The sequence below is a fragment of the Notothenia rossii genome (genome assembly GCF_949606895.1).
Source record: "Notothenia rossii genome assembly, chromosome: 7".
NCBI classification, from domain to species: Eukaryota; Metazoa; Chordata; class Actinopteri; order Perciformes; family Nototheniidae; genus Notothenia; species Notothenia rossii.
The window spans coordinates 46065448-46089308 of NC_136905.1; the positions used below are offsets into that span (position 1 = coordinate 46065448).

At 43.6% G+C, this 23861-nt stretch overlaps 1 protein-coding gene across 1 annotated transcript in view; it reads right to left on the reverse strand.

Moving 5' to 3' along the window:
* vps13b (vacuolar protein sorting 13 homolog B) overlaps window positions 1–23861 on the reverse strand; it is a 460668-nt gene that overhangs the window by 210914 nt on the left and 225893 nt on the right. Inside the window, 3 exon segments of the mRNA XM_079694034.1 lie at window positions 51–251; window positions 19086–19303; window positions 20456–20824. Of these exon segments, the coding sequence (XP_079550160.1) occupies window positions 51–251; window positions 19086–19303; window positions 20456–20824 (788 nt within the window).

Consider the following 23861-nt stretch of genomic DNA (forward strand, 5'->3'; position numbering starts at 1 on the left):
ACATAGATTTTTAGATTCATGAATCTCACATTTCATGAAAACAAACAAACCTCAGTGGGAGAGCCAAAGTCTGCCGACGGGCTGCAGGTGCTGGCGTCTGGCAGGGCGGTGCCGGCACTGCTGCGCACGGGGGAGGCCAGCGCAGCAGTGGGGGGGTCCAGGACGCTGGATGCCTGCCGAAGGATGCCATGCTTCTGGAGGCGAGCCCATGTAGAGCTCCAGCTGAAGAGGAGCTCATACAATAGCTGAACCTGGAGAGTGACAGAGGCAGAGAAGAAGCAGTAATTGAGATGATATGTAAACACATTTTTTCCAACATTAGGAAAAACTTTAATGAATATGCCCATGACAATCTAATTGTTTCTTATCTGAGAACACAGAAATATAGAAAGCTCTTTCTCTTTACATTTAGCTTTGTATGCAAAAAAGTAATCTAACCCTAACCCACGGCATTGCTAAAACAGCTGAATACACTTTCAATAGATGAAGTTTACTGTGCCCATTGAGGTCTTTGAAAGATAGCCTGAAACACCACAAGTTATAGTATTTGAAAGCAGTTTCAAATATATGTTTTTGGCAAGGTCTGACTCAAAAAGCTGTAATGGGTGTTTCTCATGTACTTCTGAAGCCATTACCACAATTTCGCTTGGCAGCTCCGTAGGTATGTGACACAAAACGTAGTTATAGTTGAGAGGAAAGGAAAGAGACGAGGCGGGGACCTTAGCCAGTAATGGACCACTATCCCTTCCTATTTCACTATTCAGCTGTGCACTCTTTTAGTGTTAAGACTTGTCATTTCAAGAGGCCTCATCTCACAAAAGTGATGTAAAAGCTATGTGTTCATGTTTCTATTCAATGTGTAACCATCTGCAAGCCACAGAATGGTCTACGGGTTTCACTGTTCACATCCATAACAACAAAACTCCCAAAGAAACACCCACAGAGGAAAATTAAGTTGTGTCATCAATTTCCCTGAAAAACTCACCACGGTTAGGAAAAACTGAAGGCCCGCCGTCAAGTGTTCTCAACTATTTATCATGTGCTCACATGAAAAGAGGCCTGAGTTTTAAACAACAACAAAGCCAAAAACAAGAGTGGAAAACATGAGGGGAAGGCAGGGGAATGTGATGTGATGCTTTCAGTCATTCATGCATTCACTCCCTGTTAAAGGGAGAAAAGTGGCACTCTTTCACCGTGAGCTAATTTTTGGATTTCAAATGCTTCGCTCCTGCAGCCAACTGAACCCCCAGCCCCTACCACTGAGGGTCCCTCAAAAGCAAAGGTGCACAGACACATGACCACACACACAACATCGTTTTCTCTACTCCAAACACATTTTGCTCACTCACACACTGTTAGCACACATTACAGGGAGGCCTTCCATAAATAAACATAAATCAAAGCAGCACAATACATTACAGCTGGGCCATTTCAAACATGTCCAGGAAGAGCTGCTAATGCCGATCCAGCAGCCTTCCAGGGACAGGGCCAACAGCTGTCTGCCATACCCGACCAACTGCACTACCGTCAGCAGAGCTACGGCACCACACTCCCTCTCTGAGAGTCTGGAAGTCCAACCAAGGACAACAAGGCCTTCTGCAGTCAGCAGCACATGTGGAGGAGGTGAAGAATGCCCAATAGAGCTGAGTTAGGTTGCCTTATATCTGTCATCTATACTGTTTGGTCCATTTCAGCTAACTGGAGACTGAACAGAGGCTTCGTCATTCATAAAATCACACAGATGGAAGATGGGAGAGCATGCAAGTGGTGAGTGTTCCTGTTCCTTTATCTAAGCACAGTTTATACAAAGACTTCACAGAAGTGACATATTGTTGGGGTTTTGTAGTAGCTGAGTACATGTGTACAGATATACGAGTGCACATGTGTTCACTAAAATGCTGTAAGGTGTCAAAGGTCAAAGCAAATGGTGGTGGTGATGTGTGTGTCTGCTGAATTCAAGGTGGTCCTGATAAAGTGAAAGTGTAGCTACTACCCCCATCCTTGTGACACTCATGAATCATTAACACAGAGACACACACTCAGATTGGAGAAGACACGTGCCATGCAAAGAACTGCAACACAAGCAGTCGTGTGTGTGTGTGTGTGTGTGTGTGTGTGTGTGTGTGTGTGTGTGTGTGTGTGTGTGTGTGTGTGTGTGTGTGTGTGTGTGTGTGTGTGTGTGTGTGTGTGTGTGTGTGTGTGTGTGTGTGTGTGTGTGTGTGTGTGTGTGTAACAAAGTATGTGTATTTATTCTTAATGGTTTACTCACCCTTCCAAAGCCTACTATATCTCAGCTGAAGTTGCATTTCATTTCACCCCAATTTTGAAGTACTGTTTATTTTCCCATGAAGTAATGTAGAGCAGATTATGGAAAATGTTATTTGAAATCACGAAAATGTAGTTTAGATTCCAGGAGAATCTAAGAGGCCAAACTCTTTGATTGTACTTGTTGACTCATAACGACTTTGATAATAAGTGATTGTTTTCCAAATGCTAGATGTTACCCCAACACCCACAGTAATACTTTACACCCTAACACTAACTGTCTTAGTGGTTCTTATTGTGAGGCGACTGTGCAGCGCTCCAACATCCCAACATACATTCCCACAAATGGAAATGCTAATTAGAAAAATAAGTATGTAGTGTGAGGTCTCTTTTGTTCTGCAGCGGAGGGATGCTCTGGCAGCAGTTCTTAAAGAGCTGCTACACGACTTGAAACGGTACAGAGCTTATAACCCCCCAAGGGTCAGACATGTACACCAAAGAGTGAAAAAGAGAGAGGAGGAGACCAGATGGGAAGAGAAAGCAGAAAGATTGCAATGAGAGAGAAGAGAGGTTTTTATTGGACCCAAAAACTAATAATGACTCATCATATAATCGCAAAAAGTCCTCTCAGCTTTGCCAGACACAGGCACTAAATTGGAAAGCGAGAAGAGAAAAGAAAGACAATAAACTTTCCCTCAATAAACCAGCGGCTCTCTTCATCGCTGGGAAAGTTTTCACCACTACCAATTTAAGGCCTTTCATTTGTTTCTGGTTCCAATTCTCCTCAATATCACCATGGCTCATCTCTGTGGTCAGTGACATTTAACAGTGGGACCACTAAAAAGGTCTCTCCAATAAAGTGTTTACTGAGTAACCTAATTAAATACAGCTAATTATCTTTTTATTTTTCATTCCTTACAGGTTAACAAACAGACATATACGTAGACAAGAAAAAAAAAGACAAACACAAAAGACATCACAACAGGGCTATGTATCCCTTGCTCGCAGGCAAGAGCTCTTTAACAGTCATTAAGCAATCCTCCTTGTTTTTTAAGCTAAACAAAATCTGGCCTTGTGGGCCTCACCAGGTCCCGCCATCCCTTCTCAAATGTTCCACTCTGTAGTCTCAGTTCATATGTCAACTTTTCCATTATATATATATCTGATGAATCACGTTCATCCACTCTCCCTCCGTCGGGACCTCTTGGCTCATCCACTTCCTAGTTATAGATTTTTTGGTTGCCACTCTTAAAATGTTAAAAATGTACTTATTGTCGTTATCCATTATATCGAAGTCTACTTTCCCCAAGTACATTACTTCAAATTTCAGTGGTACTTTTGCATTAAGCATTTTTACCATATAATTGTGGGCCTGAGTCCAAAGAGGGATTATGGATGGACATTCCCAGAACAGGTGAAAATGGTAGGCATTCACATTACCGCATTTCCTCCAGCAGTCCGCCCCAGTTTCCCTATACTTTTTTTGAGCAGGCGTGATGAAGAACCTGACCGTGTTCTTCCATTCAAACTCCTCCAGGTATGGGAATTGGTTGTTTTCCATTGTTGTTTACATATTTGTCCCCATTCTTCTGTCATAATAGTAACATTTGCTTCTCGCTCCCACTTTTCCTTGATGTAGGATGTATCTGTCAATTTCGTGTTCTGTAAACCATTATATATTTTTGCTATTAACCTTCTACACTGTTCCGAATTGTATGCATCTCCAAATACCCTCAACACGCCTTGTTCTATGATTTTTACATGTACTTTTGTGATTTTCTGGTTCAAATAATGCCTTATTTGGAGATACCTATAAAAATCATGCTTTTCCAGTCCATATTTTGAGGCAGGGGAGAGCCATTCCCCCTTTCTCTTTCGGTAGTTTTAGTGTTTTGAGTCTGATTCTGGGCCTTTTCCCCTGCCACACAAATCTAGATATCATTCTGTCCCACTCTATGAATTGTTTCTCAGTGACTGCTACAGGAAGTGTCTAGAAGAGATACCGGAGCCTTGGTAGGACATTCATTTTCACAGAGTCTATTCTAGAGCTTAGGCCCAGAAAAGGCAACAGGTTCCACCTTGCTATGCCTGCTTTAATTCTTGAAATCAAAGGCTTGTAGTTAGTTTCTGACAGCTTTTCCAGATATCTTGGAATATCTACTCCTAGGTACCTCATGAAATCCGAATCCCAATGTTGTATTTTCCCCTTGTTTCTTGAGAGGGGTTATAATTGAACGTGAGGGCCTGTGTTTTTTTAACATTTAATTTATAACCTGATAATGAGCCATATGACTCCAGACTCTTCATCAGCTCAGGGAAAGATTGCTCTGGTTGGGTCAGATATGTCAGGACGTTGTCTGCAAATAAGGATATTTTCTGTTCGCCTCCTGCCATGTCCACTCCTTTAATGTCGTTATTCTGTCTTATCCACTGGCTTAGTGGTTCTATGAAAATGGCAGAGCAATGGGCTTACCGGGCAACCTTGGTGACAGCCCCTCTGTAGTATGAAATAATTTGATAGTTCCCCATTAATCTTTACCCTTGCTGATGGTTTGTCATATAACGTCTGAATGGTCCTAATTATAATTTTGTGAAATCCAAATCTTTCCAACACCTTACTGTACAGATGTAGCGATTCATTTCAGACAGTTTGAAACGTGAGGGCCGTGATTGGTACGTGATCTGCCCTCGCTCAAGGAAAAACCTCCAGCTTGACTTGAGACCGCCCCCGTGATAGATAAATGTAATTTATAATGAAGCCAGCTGCAATGGATCAATGATCCACCAGGGGGTGCAGTGGGGTTCCACACTGGAGCTCATGTGAAATAAAGTCAGATACAGTACGCTGGATGTACAGCGGAACTTTGTTAAGATCCATATGTCACGGACTCACGGATATCATACTATGTGCTAAATAAGAGACATGTAATCATTTACAAAACATCACCATGTTGTTATTTAACAAAATAATGTTGTTTAGTCGAAAAAAACAAACGGGAGGAAATGCAGCCCGGCTCTCGATTTTTAATCCTAATTTAATCATCATCTTCACCACGATCATTTATGTTTATGTTCGCCGAATTGACATGAAATCACTGACACATATGAATATACTGTATTCAACTTCATTACAACGTTATTAACGTGCCTAAACTCAGTAATTCATAAAAAATATTTATATTTTAATGGAGCCTCGTCGGCAGATCAGGATCCCAACCATAGACTGTATATGATCCCAACGCGCAGCGTTACGGGTGTTTTTCCCCATAAGGAACAAGTCGCTGCAAATGATTCCGCTTATTAAATGGCCACATTCTCAACAAAGTAACGACATGACTCCCAATATTAATTGAAATGCTTTTATGGATTTAGAAAATGTTTTTATTGATTTAAAAAATAGTTGTATGTATTGATTTAAATTGAAATGCATCCGCTAAGAAAAATAGTCCGTTGTTACCGTTTTTTAAACAGTCTGAATGAAACGGCAGCTCTCAGCTGTGTATTTACACAACTAATGGCCCATTAACCACAGCTCTCTCCCCCCCTTCCCCCTGATCTTTCTTCTCCAGCAAATAAATTAACTGTAGGTTACTCTGATTGATAAGCTTACAGTAGACACAACACTGTCATTGCAAGTGACCCTCAGTTAGTTGACTTTTATGTTCAACTGCTAAATTCGTTGCTGATAAAAAAGGGCTTCTACTGTACCTAATTACCTTAACACTAGAACCGCCAGAGGTTTTTGTATAGGCCTACCTAAAACCGTAAAATCCCGCTATTAGAATGCAATTTTTAACAACATAGGGTGCTACATAACACACTTTCAGGAAAAGTCACGGACTGGGAGACTTTAATATTTTATTGAAAAAAAGTTACATTGCACACACACAACACACATCACACAAATTGACCCGATTGGTGGTTCTAGTGTTAAATAAACTCACTAATTAATGAAACCAGTTCAATAAGCATTATTCTTATTCTTATCATTCTTTATGAGCGCAGAAATAGTCTTAAAATCAGATCTGTTTTTTAAATGAAATCTGACGGCAGGCAGTTAGCTCTGATCACCTATGATAAATGCGCCACACCTAATCGCTGGCCATTCAGCCACAGAGGTCCCTCGATACAAATCAAGCTGTAGACGGTGTGAAAGCAACTACTGTTTTAAATAATGGTCGGAATGTGACCTGTGAGCCTTCTGAATTACCGTGGGACAGCACATTCTGAACTAAAATGTTCAATCAATAAAGTAACATCTTATCTTATCTTAATAATATCTTCATATTAATTATAATAATAAATCATACAGTATGTGTCCGAAAGGGAGCAGGATTAAGCAAACACAAAAATATGCAAAAAATATACTGCATATTAAAGCAAACGATTGTAAAGGTAAAAGTATGAGCATAACAAATAAAGAAGTGTAATGTAAACATTTACATTATTATTATTATGATTATTTAATATATAAAGACTATATATTATTGAATTACAAGATTAGATATACTTTAGTATAGTATCTAAAATATTGATGTGTTCAAATGCTCTTCAAAACACAACTGAAACTCCATGAAACTTGTCTTTCTGTATTTGTGAATGAAGCGCCATCTCCTGGTTAAAACCTGAAATTGAAAATCTGGCAACGCCCTCTTGGAAAATAGTGGGAGGACTTAACATTCCTCTATACTGGTCTTTGGCAGGTCGTAGGCAGGAAGCTGTAAGCTGGAGTCTGAAATGAAATGCTACATCTGTATATAAAAATGTCCATCTGACAGAGTCAAACGCCTTTTCTGCATCTATCCCTACCAATAATGATTTAATCTTTCTCAATGGTATGTGTCTTATAATGTGCAGTGTTCTCCTGACGCTATCCTGTGTCTGTCTTTGAGTTATAAACCCTGTTTGGTCCGTATTGATAATCGCTGGTAGAATGTTCTCTATTCTTTTGGCTATAATTGATGTGAATAATTTATAATCTTGATTCAGAACACTAATTGGCCTAAAGTTGGAACAGTCTAATTTATCTTTACCTTCTTTTGGTATTATTGAAATTGTGGCCTCCCTCCATGAGGATGGGATCACCCCTTTTGTAACACAAAGTTGAATGTTCTCAGTAGAATTGGATCAAATGTTTCTCTAAATGACTTATACCACTCCGAGGAGAACCCATCTGTGCCAGGGGACTTTCCAGGCTTTAGTCTATCTATAGCTGCATTTAACTCTTCCTGTTTGATTGGGCTGATAAGCCTTCTGTTTTGGTCAGCATTTACCATCGGCAATTGGAGGGACCCAAGGAAACCTCCAATCTGATCCTCATTGTCTATACTTGGTTGTGTATATAATTCTTTATAGTATGTCCTCCAATTTATCCTGAATTATTTTAGTTCTTGGATTTCGGATCTTGGTTATGGTATTCTCTGATTGTTGTTTTTTAAGTTTATAAACTAAAAGTTTGGCTGATTTACCCCCTACTTCATAATATTTTTTGTGTGAGGAATAACACCTTTTTTCGTACCTCTTGTGTGTGGATTTCGTCTATTTTATTCTTTATTGTCATAAGTTCACGTTTTATGGTAGGGTCACCTGATTCCTTATGGTTTGCTTCTAACTGTTTATATTCACTTTCCAAATTCCTCAGCCTCTCCTGCTTTGCCTTCTTGACAAAGGTTGATTTGGCTATAATTTCCCCTCTCATTACTGCCTTGCATGCGTCCCATAGCACAGCCGCATCCACCTCACCATTGTCATTTTCCATCAAGAACAGTTAGATTTCTTTTATAAAGTCTCCCTTCACTTGTTCAGTCAACATACCTGAGTTTAATCTCCATAGGGTGTTTCTCTTTCTATTGTTCAGATTCAAAGTCATATACACAGGACTATGGTCTGAGAGATCCATCATACCAATGTCACAGTTTCTAATTCTATGTCTGTCTTTGTTATACATCAGCAAGTAGTCAATCCTTGAATAGACTAAATGTGGGGATGAGTAATGTGTGTAATCTCTAGCTTTTGGGTTCAACTCCCGCCATACATCCATCAGTCCCATTTCCGTCATTAGGCTCTTTAATTTCTGAATTAGAGATTTATTGCGAATTGGATTTGATCCCTTTGCCTCCAATTTTGGGTCCAGTCTCACGTTTTAATCCTATATTTACCTTATTCTTTTTTCAATGTATTCAATATCTTGCTCCTCTTGATTAGATTAAGCACCCCATTTATGTTGTAAGTAGATATTTAAATGTTTTGTTCAGCCATCCGACCTGTATAAATTCATACAAATTCCCTTAACCAAAATAAACATTATTTCCTTATCGCTTATGTCTTGGCAGCCCTCAAATTATACTGAGTAAGGTATGAGTATTGCTGCCACACTTTTGTTATTCAGATCGTTTAGCTTAAGTAATACCACTTTCTTGCTGTTAAATGCTATCATCAATGCTCAATGTCACACAATGTAGCCCCTGAAAATAACAAACATAGACCTCAGAGGCCTGAACATATGGCCTACAAACACACAGCAAAAGAACAGAAGGTGAAAACTTCAAAAAGGGGATGCTATGGTGCCACCCCAGATCCCTGTTGGTGGGTGGAGGGAGATTCCTCAATAGGCGTAAGGGCCCCTCAGCAGTGGTGAAAGTCAACATAGCTATTTGTCCAACTTTTTATACTTCTAGGCAAAAACTTGCCCGATAGAAAGACTGTATTATTATGGTAAGGTAGATGCCAATACTCCGGACTAAACCTTTCAGAAAGATTCTTTGTGAGCGCAATTGAGAATAAAAAAAAACGGTCTGGGAAACTATAGGTTACTAACGTAACCCCAGTTCTCAGAATAACATGAAGTGAGATGTCTCACTATGGGATGCGCCGCCCTCCCCGCGTATGCCTCAGAAGCATTAGCATGACGCCAATTCTGATTGGCTGGTGATCTTGACGACCACGTCAGGGAATCCACCCACCCTTTAAGTAGCTTGCGCTACAACGCAACGTCATTCAAAATAAGCACCTCTTCTCGCTTCGCCTCAGCAAGAAGGGCTGTCTGGTGAGACATCTCACTTCATGTTACTCTGAGAACTGGGGTTACGTTAGTAACCTATAGTTCTCATTCATAACACTCCGTTCGATGTCTCACTATGGGATATTGAGACTCCCGTATTGCTAGACATGCTTATCTCGAAAATCACCAAAAATCAGTACTAAACAGGTAGAACTCTGTCCCAACACGGGGCCCAGCACTGCATGGGCCACACTTGGAGCAGAGACATCCAATCTGTAAAAACGGACAAAAGTGAGGGGTGAAGACCAGCTCGCTGCTGCACAAATGTCCTGGATGGAAACACCCTTGAACAAAGCCCATGACGTAGCCAGGCCACGAGTAGAATGAGCACGCAGGCCCGTTGGTGCCTGCAAACCCTGACTCGTATAAGCCAGAACTATCGCTTCCACAATCCAGTGGGAGAGTCGTTGCCTGGTAACGGGCTTGCCCTTATGAGGGTTAGCCCAGGATACAAAGAGTTGGTCATTGCATCGAAACTCTTTAGACCTGTCCATATAGGTGCGCAAGGCATAAACTGGGCACAGCAAATTCGGCCGCTGTTCTTCAGAAGAACATAACGGTGAAGGAAATGCCGCAAGGTCAATGGGGGCACAACCACCTTGGGCACAAAAGCAGGTTTGGGCTTCAGCAACACTCTTGTTTGCCCCGGGGCAAACTGAGTGCAAGAAGGATGTACAGAGAGCACATGAATGTCACTGACTCGCTTGGCAGATGCCAGAGCCAGCAACAACACTGTCTTCAGTGAGAGGTGTTTCATGTCAACTTCTTCCAGGGGTTCAAATGGAGGTCGAGTGAGCCCATCTAACACCACTGCCAAGTCCCATGAGGGCACCACTGACCTGGAAACAGGGAGGAGCCTGCGAGCCCCTTTCATAAAACGGTAGACCAAGGGATGTTGGCTAGATGTCTTTCCCTCAAAACCCACGTGGCATGCAGCAATAGCAGCCAGGTACACTTTAATCGTAGAGAAAGCTCGATGTTTATCAATCAAGTCCTGTAGAAATGACAAAATCACACCGACAGGACATTGAAAAGAGACGTGTCCCTTTTGGAGGCACCACTCCTCAAACACCCTCCACTTACAGTCATAAAGAGACCTGGTGGAGGAAGCCCTTGCACTCTGAATAGTGTTCATCACCTTCTGAGGAAGCCCGACTGTACTCAAATTATACCACTCACGGGCCAGGCCCATAGTGCCAAACGTTCCGGGTAGTGCTGCGTACCGGTACGCAGAACCGGTACTGGACTTGTAAAAAGTTTTGGTTCAAGTCCGGTTAAAATTGGAACGTTGGGAACCGGTACTTATGTATATTCTCCTTTTTGTTCTAAACCATCTAAAACCTTCCATAGATCGAGAAATTTGCGCTGAGAAAAGACGAAAAACATAGTTTCGGCTTCTGATATGGCGGCCATTACTGAACTCACGAAGTCTCGCAAAATATCGCAACTGCTCGCGAGATCTGTGTGACGTCAAGGGAAGCTGGCTTAGACATAGTGGACACTGACAGCGTGGGATGCTGGTTGCCATATTTGGTAGTGTAGCTAAGCTAACTCCTTTGTTTGGTCTACGTCGGCGTCACGGCCCGGGTCATGTAAACACAATTTTGCAGTGCTTTGAATCCAGTAAGGTGTGGGACCATGTGACGAAACTGCCGCTAGATACTGCGAAGTGTAACCTGTGCGGGAACGTGATCAAGTGCGCTGGGGGAACATCGAACATAGCGAGGCACTTGAGGAGAAACCACAAATTTGAAACTACTCCACATGCGGCCTCAGCCAAATTGGCGGCGATGTTTGGCGACCAAAATAACAACGATCGAGGTAAGCTGAACAATACTTTTTGGAGGATTTTCAGTTCAGGAAATAGGCTTGTAAAAAATTGGCATTCTTAGCATTATAGCAAGATATACTAGTAGTAGCATCGGTCCGACTGGCTGACTAGGGCGTTTATTCAGCGTCATCTTTTATTATTATTATTATTATTATTATTATTATATTATTATATATACAGTGGGGCAACAAAGTCTTTAGTCAGCCACCAATTGTGAAAGTTCTCCCACTTTAAAAGATGAGGGAGGCCTGTAATTTTCGTCCTAGGTACACTTCAACTATGAGAGACAGAATGGGGGGAAATAATCCAGGAAATTACATTGTAGGAGTTTTAATGAATTAATTGGTAAATTCAAATTCAAAATATAACTTTTTGGTAAAAACTCAACTTGACGTGTTTGGAGGAGAAAGAATGCTGAGTTGCATCCAAAGAACACCATACCTACTGTGAAACATGGGGGTGGAAACATCATGCTTTGGGGCTGTTTTTCTGCAAAGGGACCAGGACGACTGATCCGTGTAAAGGAAAGAATGAATGGGGCCATGTATCGTGAGATTTTGAGTGACAACCTCCTCCCATCAGCAAGGGCATTGAAGATGAAACGTGGCTGGGTCTTTCAGCATGACAATGATCCCAAACACACCGCCCGGGCAACGAAGGAGTGGCTTCGTAAGAAGCATGTCAAGGTCCTGGAGTGGCCTAGCCAGTCTCCAGATCTCAACCCCATAGAAAATCTTTGGAGAGAGTTGAAAGTCTGTGTTGCCCAGCGACAGCCCCAAAACATCACTGCTCTAGAGGAGATCTGCATGGAGGAATGGGCCAAAATACCAGCAACAGTGTGTGAAAAGCTTGTGAAGACTTACAGAAAACGTTTGACCTCTGTCAATGCCAACAAAGGGTATATAACAAAGTATTGAGATGAACTTTTGTGTTTGACCAAATACTTATTTTCCACCATAATTTACAAATAAGTTCTTTAATAATCAGACAATGTGATTTTCTGGATTTTTTTTTCTCATTTTGTCTCTCATAGTGGATGTATACCTAGGATGAAAATTACAGGCCTCTCTCATCTTTTTAAGTGGGAGAACTTGCACAATTGGTGGCTGAAAAAATACTTTTTTGCCCCCCCAGTATTATCAACTGATTCTTAAATACTACATTTTTTTTAAAATCATGGCAAGTTTGTAACGGTAGGCATTATGAAATCTATGATAGTCTTATTTATTTTGCATGATCACCTGGCAAGATAACTAATAAACAAGTAATAATATATTAAAGATTGCTTATTTCCTTTATTATTTACACAGTAACCCTGAGAAAGTAGAACTATGCTTTGGTTCAATTGGTTAATCAATTTTATTTTGCTTTCAGCCCAGGCCCAACCTTCACGTGCCCCACAGCTCCCACCTGCGTCCCAAACTGCCACTACTGGGACACCTGCCTTACCATCACTAGATTAATTACCGTCAACGTCAAGTTCCACTTCCACTGTGGCCAGCACTACTGTAACGCCTTTCACCTTGGCAAAGCTTACCAAGATGCCTGCAGAGAAACCGGCAGATTGTGTCATTACATTGTAAAATCACTGCGCCCATTCTCCATCCTGGAAGAGACATACTTTCAGGCATTCCTAAGCGAGCTGAACACATCCTACAAAGTCCCAAGTTGTGGAGAAGTATCAGAGAGGTTTCTCTCACAGATGTACAAAGCAGCCCTTCTCAATCTTAAGACTGAGCTGCAAGAGGTGGAGTATGCGGCCTTGACTGGAGATGGTTGGACATCTAGGGTGGCTGACCATTACTTAACACTGACTGTCCACTACATGAAAGACTGGGAGATGAAAGTAAGAGTCCTACAAACGTTGAAGGCAGAAGTTTCCCAAACAGGGGACAACATTGCGGCCGAGATTGGACAGTGTTTGGTAGACTTCAGCCTCAAGGGCAAAGTAGAGGTAATGACCACTGACAATGCAAAAGCCATGGTGCAGGGATTCCACTGTCTCTAGGATGTTTTGCCCACACTCTGAATCTTTCCACACAGAAGGCCACGAATGTGCCAACTGTAGGCACAATGCTAGCTGTCATCAGACCTCCCATCATATTTTTCCGCAACTCATATGTTGGCAAGATTGTGCTAAAGGAGAAACAGAAAGCGCTGGACAGACCATCTCACAACCTAATCCTGGATTGCAAAACCCGCTGGAACAGCTCTTACTTGATGGTCGAGAGATTTGTGGAACAGTACCCAGCAATAGTGGCTGCATCATTCGATGAGAAACTTAAGAAGAAAGAAAGCTTTAAGAAGCTGCAACGATGCACAGACAAGGACATTGAGAGGATGGAACACTTCCTGGAGGCGATGAAGCTCCCTTACATGATAACTGTGGCCATGTCATCTGAGAAACGCCCAACATCAGGACAGGTGCTCCCCATGATCGCCAAACTGGAAGTCCATCTGGCTGAAAAAGAAGAAGATGAGAAGTTCATCAAAGGCATCAAATCAGCAATCAGGTATGATCTATCTACCCGGTACCAGGATGATGCAAGGACATAATTCCTTCAAGAGGCTACCGCCCTAGACCCCAGGTTCAAAGGTTCCCCTGTTGTGACCGTGGATGTGTGGGATCACATAACAAATGAAATCGAAGTTGCCCAGGCCCAAGTACAGGTGAAGAAGGAAGCTGAGGAGGGGGGAGCTATGCCACAGTTGCCACTACAGGTCAAACAGGATGTTCTTCGTGACACTGACACACCTCCTCCCGCTAAGAAGGCAAAGCTAACAGCCATGGAGGAAATATTCCAAGATGAAGACGATGTCATGGTGACCCACGTTGAGCCACCCCTGCCTGTCCGACTACGTATTCAACATGAGATCCTGAAGTTCAAATGCATGCCAAAGCTGAAATCAACAGATGATATTGCGCCCCGTACTAGAAAAACCGGGTGCAGCCAATGGCGCAGTGCCATTACGCATTCCACAGTGACCATCACTCTCTGTGCGCCATGACGCACAGGGTCCAGTCTGAGGGCAGCTACCCAACGTTGAAAATCCCTCATGTGTAAGCGGCCCAGTCGTACCACCAGGATAGCTGACGCCATGAGCCCCAGCAACCGCAGACATGATCTGAAGAGAACATATTTGCGTGGCCGGAAATGAGCGAGGCAAGCCCTGAAGGCTTTCACTCTCTCCGCTGACAGACGGGCTGTGAAGGACACTGAATTTAGGCATAAGCCCAGGAAGAGTACAGTCTGAGCTGGGCACAACATGCTCTTTTCTGTGTTTATTACGAAACCCAGGTCGAGCAGGTGTTTCACAAGGATATTCGTCTTCGTAATAGCCTCCTGCTCCGACTGTGCAAGAAGGAGCCATTCGTCTAAATAGGTTGCCAGGCGAATGCCCTGTTGTCTTAACGGGGCGATTGCTGCCTCCGTACATCGTACCAAGACCCGTGGACTGAGAGACAGGCCGAAGGGAAGCACTCTGTACTCGTCAGAGACACCCTGAAAAGCGAACCACAGATATTTCCTGTATTGATAATATATTGGGATGTGAAAACAGCGAGAAAATCTCCTGCTCTAGAATATGGGCCGACTCTCCCCGGGCTTGTGAATGCACAATGCCCGAGAAGTGAGGGGGGTGACAGCGAATTGGAGTCTGTAGCCCTGTGATATCGTCCTCAACACCCAAGCTGAGCTTGTGAGCGCTTTCCACCTCTCGCTCATGAGAGTGAGAGGAGAAGTAGCCTCTGCCCTGCTGTCGGCTCTCTGTGCCTTTATTAGTTGTGTTATGGGGCCCTCTAGTGTCTGAACACGATAGTTCTCCTGACTGACAACCTCGGCCGACACTGCGCATGTGCAAGGTGATAGTGCATTGACAGACTCGGTTACCGTCCGCTTGTTGAGAGAGGCGACAGCCCCCCTCAGAAGCGGCACAGTCACCTGACTGTTTATTGTTTTTCTTTTCATTATTTTTGACTGTGCCCTTGGCTTAAAGCCTGGAAACGACAGAAGAATATGCTTTATTGAAAAACGTGGACATGTGCTTGTGTGACTTAGATGGGCAGCAGTACCTGCTGTCTCTAACAAGTCAATTTTTTCTCACGGTGTGAACTTAGGGATGTCGTTTTGACATCACTCGAGGCGACGGGGAGTCGGGGGCATGGGTGGCCCCCGGAAGCACATTCCAGAGCAGAACAAGTGGGGCTGGAAAACAGGGAACTTCCAGCTCTTCCACCGAGGAGAGGAGGGAAGGCTGCCAGGCCGCTCTCTTCTTCTTCCTCGCCTGATGACTGAAGGTCTGGGCCGGCTGTGCCGGTGCAGCTGCACCGGCACCTCCTGTTCCGGTCTTCCGGTCTCTGGAGCTGGGGACTTTCTTGGCCAGCTCGTCCTCGCCTCGTGCGTGGGTGGGTGGGGGGCCGGGGAGGGCTGTGGCTTTTGCCGTTTCGGGATCTTAAACTGGGAGTATTGAGGCAGCCTGAGAGAAGGTCTGTCGCGGGGCCGTCGGAGGTGGCGGCTTGACCTTCCGGGGAAGACAGAGCTGGAGAGCCTCGTCTTCTCTCTTTTTGGCCTCACACCGCTGCTGCATCGAAGCCAGAGCAGTGCCAAATATGCCTTCGTGGACAATTGGCATGTCCAAGACGTCCTCTTTCTCCCGGTCTGGTAGGTTCGTTAGGTTAAGCCACCTGGCTCTCTCCTGCACTACCATCATTCGACGTGATTTACCCGTGGCTTGGACCGCACAGCGCTGCACGTGGAGGCAAATGTCCGTGATCGCGGTAATTTCATCCCACACAGCAGGCTCAGGTTTATTTGTCATGTCTTCGCACAGCTCTGCTTGGTAAGCAGTCAGCATGGATGAGACATTGAGCGCCCTGACAGATAAAGCTGCCGTTTTGTAAGCCCGTTCGGTCATTGCTGACTGAAAACGATCTGCTTTTGTCGGCAGTGTGGGGTTCCTTGGAGGTGGGCTGCAACAAGTGGCTCCATAGGAGGCATGCGAAGCAAGCCAAGTTTCTCCATGCCCTCGAAATCCAAAGAGGAAGCTCCCTGGATCGGGGACTTACTGCTGAACGGGTGGTCTCTCCACGAGACAGACACCTCGTCCAGCAGCTCCGGAAAAACTGGGAGAAGTTGTCTTGCCATCCTCACAGCCTGGGGCCAATTCTTCCCTTCATAGCGAGATCTGGTGGTCTCCTTTGCTACTTCAGGCAAGGGGATTTCCAGCCTGGACACAGCGCGTTGGCACACGGCTTGCAAGTCCATGCTAAGACGGGGCAAAGCTGCTATGCTTTCGCCCGGAGGAGCAGACACAGCATCAGGCTTGGCAGCCTGAGCGGATGAAACGAAAATATCATCCTCGTCTTCGTCTGAGTCGGATAAGAGAAACTCCGAGGCACCCTCTTCGTCTTCCTTTATATAGTCCAACTCCAGGACATCCTCCGCGGGCGGAACCACGGTGAGGTCCAGCTGGGAGCCCCAGTTAGCCTCAGCGCAAGGCTCAGCCTCAGCGGCGGCTACCTCCATGTCTCGGTTGCCGGCCGGCACATCGCTAGACATGAAAGGGTCTCCTCCCGACAGGCTAGCTTGGCGCGCAAGCCGTCGGCGGAGGCTCTTGATGGTGAAGCGGGCACAGTGTCCGCACGAACTGGGGGCGTTGATAGCCATCCGGGCATGTTCCAGCCCAAGGCAGGACGAGCAGACCTGGTGTGAATCCGTGCTCGATATCTTATACCCGCAGCCGCAGAGTCGAGCCTCAGAGCCAAGCCTCAGAGCCGAGCCTCAGAGCCTCCGTCTCCTCTGGTGTGAGGGAGAGAAGGGTCCATCCTCGATAGCCGGAGTGCCGACTTTGAGGGACGGAACAGTAACTGGTATGTTACTGTTCGATAATCAAAAACCTTACCGTTAAAGAAAAACGGCGGGGCAGAGTCGAGTATTAACTGGTAGCAAGTGTAGCCGGCAAGCGTCTAGCGAACGAAAGTTAGCTTTGAGTTGTTCAGTCTGTGGACGGTTAAGCTAGCCAGGCTACTGATAGTTTAGAGATGTGCTCCGAAGCGAGAAGAGGTGTTTGAATGATGCTGCGTTGTAGCGCAAGCTACTTAAAGGGTGGGTGGATTCCCTGACATGGTCGTCAAGATCACCAGCCAATCAGAATTGGCGTAATGAGATTGATACTTCTGAGGCATACGCGGGGAGGCGCATCCCATAGTGAGACATTGAATGGAGTGTTATGAATGAGAACTGTTGAAATAATACCTCCGTTGAAAATTGCAGGTTACTCTGAGACCTGCGTTATCCGCTCGAACTCCTGTAACTTTTCCTTTGCACGCCGCGCTGTTCCGTCTCTTCTCTCTCCGACGCGTTGCCATGGCAGCTCCTGATGCAACCTCTCCCACGTTGTTTCGTGGTCTGGGGCGGCAGACCCGGTTGGTCCCACGGAGAATCCCCGTTTACTCATGTCACATGCTGCTTCTTGTGCGGATCCATAGAGCTTCGGTCCGTCGTCCCAGTGGATTCTCATTTTAGTGAGAGGAGTTTGAAAGCGAATCCCTCTCTCCTTCAGAAGCTTCTTAATTCCGCTGTAAGCTTTGCATTTCTGAACCACTTCTGTTGCATAATCATGGTCAAATATCATCGGCCGCCCCTCCACAACAATTTTCCTTTGCCAAGCTTTCTTCAGGACCATCTCTTTAACCGTTAATTCCCAAAAATGTACGATCATAGATCGCGGTGGCGAGTCGCAGTTCGGTTTTCCAGCACCCTGTGTGCCCGTTGGATTTGCAGGTTGACATTTGGAGGCAATGAGAGCTCCGTTGTGAGCAGTTGGTGTAGATATTTGGGGGCACAGTCTCCTTCTTTATCCTCGGGTATTCCAAAGATACAAATGTTATTTCTTCTATTCCTCCCTTCAACATCTGTCAACTTATCCTGCAAAATCTGCTGTTGTTTTAGGGACTTAAAGAGCGCCTCCTTCATCTCCATATTCCACGTCTCTGTTTCCGCGATCCGACCCTCTGCCTCGGCGAGTTGAGATCTTTGTGCTTGTAAAGTTGTAGTGTTAGCAGAGAGTTGTTGGTACATTTCTCGCTTAAGCTCGCTGATTTCCCGTCCTCCGTGACTTGCTTCTTAAGCGTGGTTAAGTCCTTTTTCATTTAGGTTTTGAGGTCGCGTATCTCTTTGCTAATTGCCTCGATCCCCAACCGCATTGTCGAGGTTAGCGAGTTAGCTTCAGCAGGTCGCACCTGTTCTTCGTCGTGGTTCTGCTCCATTGTTTTAGAATCGTGTCCTTTCTGTTGGTCTCATCTTTCCTTACCTCTAGTAACAACTCCCCCACTCATCAGACTTTACTGTAACATGTGTTTTTATGAATTATGGAGAGTTAGTTTTAAGCTAGCTATCGGAGAGAAGTTTTACGCAGCCATCACCTTCGCCGACCGGAAGTCCCCCTTCTCAATACAGCTAATTCAATCGCAAAAACACTGAACATGTGTAACGGTACATGTAGATGTGAACGGTACATGTAGATGTGATTATAGCGCTGTAATAACTAAAAAGAAAGAGACCTAATCAGGAGACAAACATGTTCCACTTCCAATCTGTTCTTATTCATCCAGCTCTGACAGAAAAAATTAAAACACACTGTGAAGCACAGATGATGAGAGCTGCAATTCCCAACTCTCCTCCGCTCAGACCTCAACATATTTGACAAAAGCGAACTAAGCCACACTCTTTAGCTACTGTATGCTTCCATTCTGATGACAATTATAAAAAGAAGATGAAGCAGTTTGTTTATTGGAGTCAATCGATATCAGAGAATCAGACAGAGGCGAGACGGTGTGCTCATATTTCAGGACATTTTACAAGAGGATGATTTGCTTGAATACACATGTAAATCCAATGACTATTCTGTGAGATTCAGACACACACTGACCTGAGGGTTGCAGCACTTGACGTGGACGGCTTGGAGATCAACATGGAGACACACTATAAAGGAGTGTCTGCCTTCAGAACAGCTCTGAATCTTATGGGATGTGACAGCCAGCGTGGAGGTACAGCCCATTGGCTCCAACAGGCTCAGGCTCTGCTGCTGGCCCAGCAAAGTGTACACACTGAACTGACTCAGGCTAACCGTCCAAGGGAAGGCATCACCTGGTGGAAGACATGAGTGACAGAAAAAGAAGGATGCATTAAGAATGTGGTAAAATAATGAAGCAGTATGAGATATAGGATGGAAATTGCACAACGCAGACATTGACAGAGATTGAGAGGAGCAGGGATGATGAGAGAGATGTGAAGGGAGAGCAAAGAGGACAAACTTAGCAAATGTGAAATTGAGAGGAAGATGAACAGAATGCAGGCTAAAATCGAACAAAAAAGTGTTGCAATGGATTTTCCTTCCAGAAGGATCAGTCAGTATTGTTCATGATCAAAACAAGTCCTCTCACTTACCTTTGAAATTAAAACCAAATACTGCACAGTGGCTGAGAAAGCTTCATGAAATACATTAAAGATTCACTAAGGAGTAGTCTCAAAGGGGCAAGATCCCACTGAAACAGCTGTAAAAGATGTGGGTCTGACACAGGAGGCCACACTAGGTTTGTAATATTGCCAACCCTGGTAGAATAACGGAGAAGGAGAACTTGTTTGGTAGCACAGAGCCAGGAAGAGCACATTTCCAATGCAGTGTGGGCAGGACGCTTGGATCCAGAGCGTTGAAAAATACATTTTCAAAGGGTAGGAATGAATGACTAAAAGCAAGGATTGTTAATGTTATGGCTGCTAGTGTCACTGATTTTGCTGCCTTTTTACTCCTGTTTCTAAAACCCACATGCCAAATGCTGCAGTCATTGAAGCTTTGAGAGAAAAAAAGACACTTCTTGTATGGAGAAAACACTACTCACCCGTCTGAGTGTTGCTTATGTCAACTCTGCCAGGTGTGCAGACCACATGTGCAGGACCTATCTCTCAGTTTGTTTGTCTTTTGTCATTGTTAATGAGTAGTGGGTGAAAGGTTAGCTGGGGCTTGTTGAAAAGTCCTTAATGATGATGAATTTGCATTATGTAGAATATTAGCATTATGAACACATTTGTTTTATTTAGTAAATAATTCAAATCTATTTTCAAGACTCCCCATTATTGTTTATTGAAGTTTAACATGTTGTGTTCTCGTTTAAAACTTTGAAATCATTGTTTTTTGGCATTTGGAGTCCTCACTGTGCAACTAGGTGATTGTTCTTCTCCCAATATTTCATTAATCCTAATTAAAGTTGAGATTTCATTAGATACAGTATGCAGACCTACCTTCCTCCAAGATGGGCTTGGCGACCACAAAGGGGAGCTCCTGCAGTGGCTCCATGTACTTGTGCCCGGCACTGAGCACACTGATCTGTGGCAAGCAGACCACCAGGGTCCCGGGCATGGAGGCCTGGTTATGGTACCAACTGCGGACGGTGCCAGGAATGTCCCCGCAGATGATGGTGCTCGGGGAGGGCAGGCTGTCATTAGGCAGGAACACACAGCACGACTGCAGCTCCAACTGGAGAGGGAAGAGAAATATAAGGAAGTCATGTTGACTTGATTTAGTCACATGACTGATCTCAGCCCCCCTAAAACAGCCCTTAACAGATACTTTTTTAACATATCTCTTAATATTAACTCTCCCCTTCTGTCCTTGCCTCAGTTCATGTTTCTCCGTGCGCACAGTACAGTGTTTGGCCTTGGGGAAGGGCGCCCTATTGAGGATCAGCTAGCACCTGTTTGTGAGGCTCTCTTCATCAGCTGTGTTAAGAGATGACCACACTCGGACATTTTGAATATGCATAAAGCAGGGTTGTGAACATTCTCTCCTTCCGATGATGAAAGGACTCAACATGTCACGAGTCAGAGACTGAGTCTCATCCTGACGGATTATGTCTTGGTAATGGAGACTTTGGTTAGCGGCTCTCTGTGAGTAAAAGCAGCATTAGGGGACAGACCCTCAGACTGAGTTTGGGAGAGGCTGTCTCACTGCGGTGTCTTTTTATGCTGCTGCAACGCAACACTTCCCCAAATTGGGATCAATAAAGTACTTCTTATCTTATGTGTGCATGTCAGTCAGAGAGCTGCTCTGTTTAATGAGCTGCTACACTGTCATTTGTTCAGTGTACAGTACACACACAGATGCACAGAGGCACACCCTCCACTGATGTTTGCATAGAAGTATGCCGCCTTTTACTAATATCACACGCATAAATGTTGGAATGCCTATATATGGAGGCTGGTTCTTCCAGCTTTGATGGGAGGGCAAGAATGTCAGAAAAAAAAAAATCATGAGATGTGAATGAGAAACAGAGAAAAGGAGAATAAGAGAGAAGGAGTGAGAGATATGGTTACACACTCATCTCACGCTGCTTCCTCTTTTGATTACTCTTCAAAGAGGGGTTTGAAATCTGAACACTTTTGCAAACTGACACATCAGGCCTAGGCCTTTTTAAGAGCTGGCACGCAGGAAGAAAATCCATTGACACTGCCTGGCCTGCTGCTGATCTTAGTGGGGTTAAGCTTTAAAGCAGGCCGACACACGGAACCTGCTGGCTGGAACACGGTGACTCCGCTCTGATAATGCTCCCCTGCTGGACAGCTTGCTTCAGTCACACTATTGCAAAAAGACTTCTTCTGCTCCAGCCATGCCTCCACCATCAAAATTATATTAGATTTTGATAAAAACCTGGGTGTGGCGATGTCAGTTAATGATGTATTTAGTGTAAGGCCTTTCTACTTATACTATAAAACATTTTTTTCCCCAAGTATGTCAAAAAAGTTTCAGAAAAAAAATGCTATTCTAATTCTAATTCTAATGCTATTAGAAGTATGAAGAGCCCAGTGAGATGATATAAAATATCTCTTATGTCTCGACGAGTACCAAAAAACGAAGTGATTAAAAACTTAAAAAGTGGTTTAAGTGGCTTAAACTGAAGCCAGTAAATGCTTTAATTATTTAATAACTTACTTACATAATGCAATATCAGTTTTATAGTATAATTTAAAGTTTTAATAATTGACTAATCAACAGTTGTATACATCTGTGTCTAGTATATGTATATGGCAAAGCAAAATCATACTTTAATAGATAATTATAAAAACTAATTTAAACCAAAATATATATATATATATAAAAAAAAACTTAACCTACATACATACTTTCTTCCAGTTTTAAATGGGTCATTACAGAGCACAAACATCCTACCATAAACACACACTACAGTTCGAAGTACAAGTTGCTGAATGTATTTGAACTAGTCTCTGTTTGATGGGTGACCAATCTGTCACCATATATCAAGTAAAAACGTTTTTACATAATCATACTAAAATAATAAGCAGTAAAAAAAAAGGTCACGGAGGAACGTTGACCCCGGTAAAACACCAAAGGAAAGTGTTTGAGAAGACAACGCAAGTCATCTCGCTTTATGTTAACCTTTTAATTGGCAATAGTTGGATAATATTAACACAATTATTTATAAAGTATATTTCAAGTTTTTTTTTGTATTGTATGTCAGTCACAACGATATATATCTTCCTTGTAATATATGAGAGCTATACATAAATGTGGCACATAATGTATCAACTAACAGTTTCAATAAGACATCATGTAATTCCACTTAATGGTGGTTGATTAGAACTTTATATTGCTTTGCTGTTGTTCCCCATGGCAACGCAACACTCAAAATGATGTTAAGTGTATGGTAGCTACAGACTTGCCACATTAGTGAAATACTAACCATAATCAGATAACATTGCATGGCAACAGAGGAAAAGGTTGACTGGCACTCACTGGGCATGGCGACAGCTGTTTCTGGATGTTACACTCAGGCAAAAAGGCTCAAAATGTTTGAAAGGGCCTGACTATGTAATGAAAAATAAAATGGCCTATCAGTCCTAAACTTGGGTGATAGGACAACAATCTTTCGTTTTTTTCCTTAATTATAGCTAATAAAAGCCACAAAAAGACAACAACCAACATGTTGTAAGTTACAATGGCAACAGTCCATCTGAGGGTAGTGAAAAAAGAATCATTAGATGTTCTATGAAACAAAGAAGTTGAGTTCCACAGAGTAGACACAAACAACAGTGAACTGGTTGTGCCATGCAGCCGCTGATTAATATCTGACTTCAAACTACACAGTTGCTAGAAGAAGGACCATGACACAGAAAGACTAGAGAATAATGCTATAGCAAACAGATTAACTGTAATGTTGGTCCAATATAGTGCTTACATTTTTGCTCAAGTCTGAGGGGCCACAGAGTCCATGAACAAACTACTTATTGTAATCCATACCTACTCCAGGGGGCAATATGGTTACTTGCTGAAGCTGTATCCAAGACAAAGTCTGTAAACAAGTAAGATCAAAATGTAATGACTACATTTGTTATTTTAGTATTAGAAAATGTTAAGGAATGTTGCATCTGCATCAGGATCCGCAGCAAAATACACACAGTGGCAGACAATCAGAATTTGCCATTGTGTGTGTATCAGTTCATGAGAGAATAGCAAACATGATCATACATGAAGAGACACTAAGTACTCAGGATGCTTTAGAACGATCTGTTCCACGAGCCATGGCATCACTTTTGGAGAGTGGATGATGTATCCTGCTAACAGAAAAGCAGACAAAATAGGACCACAATAAATGTCCCTGGAAAGGTCAAGATCTCATCCAGGTGTGTAGGA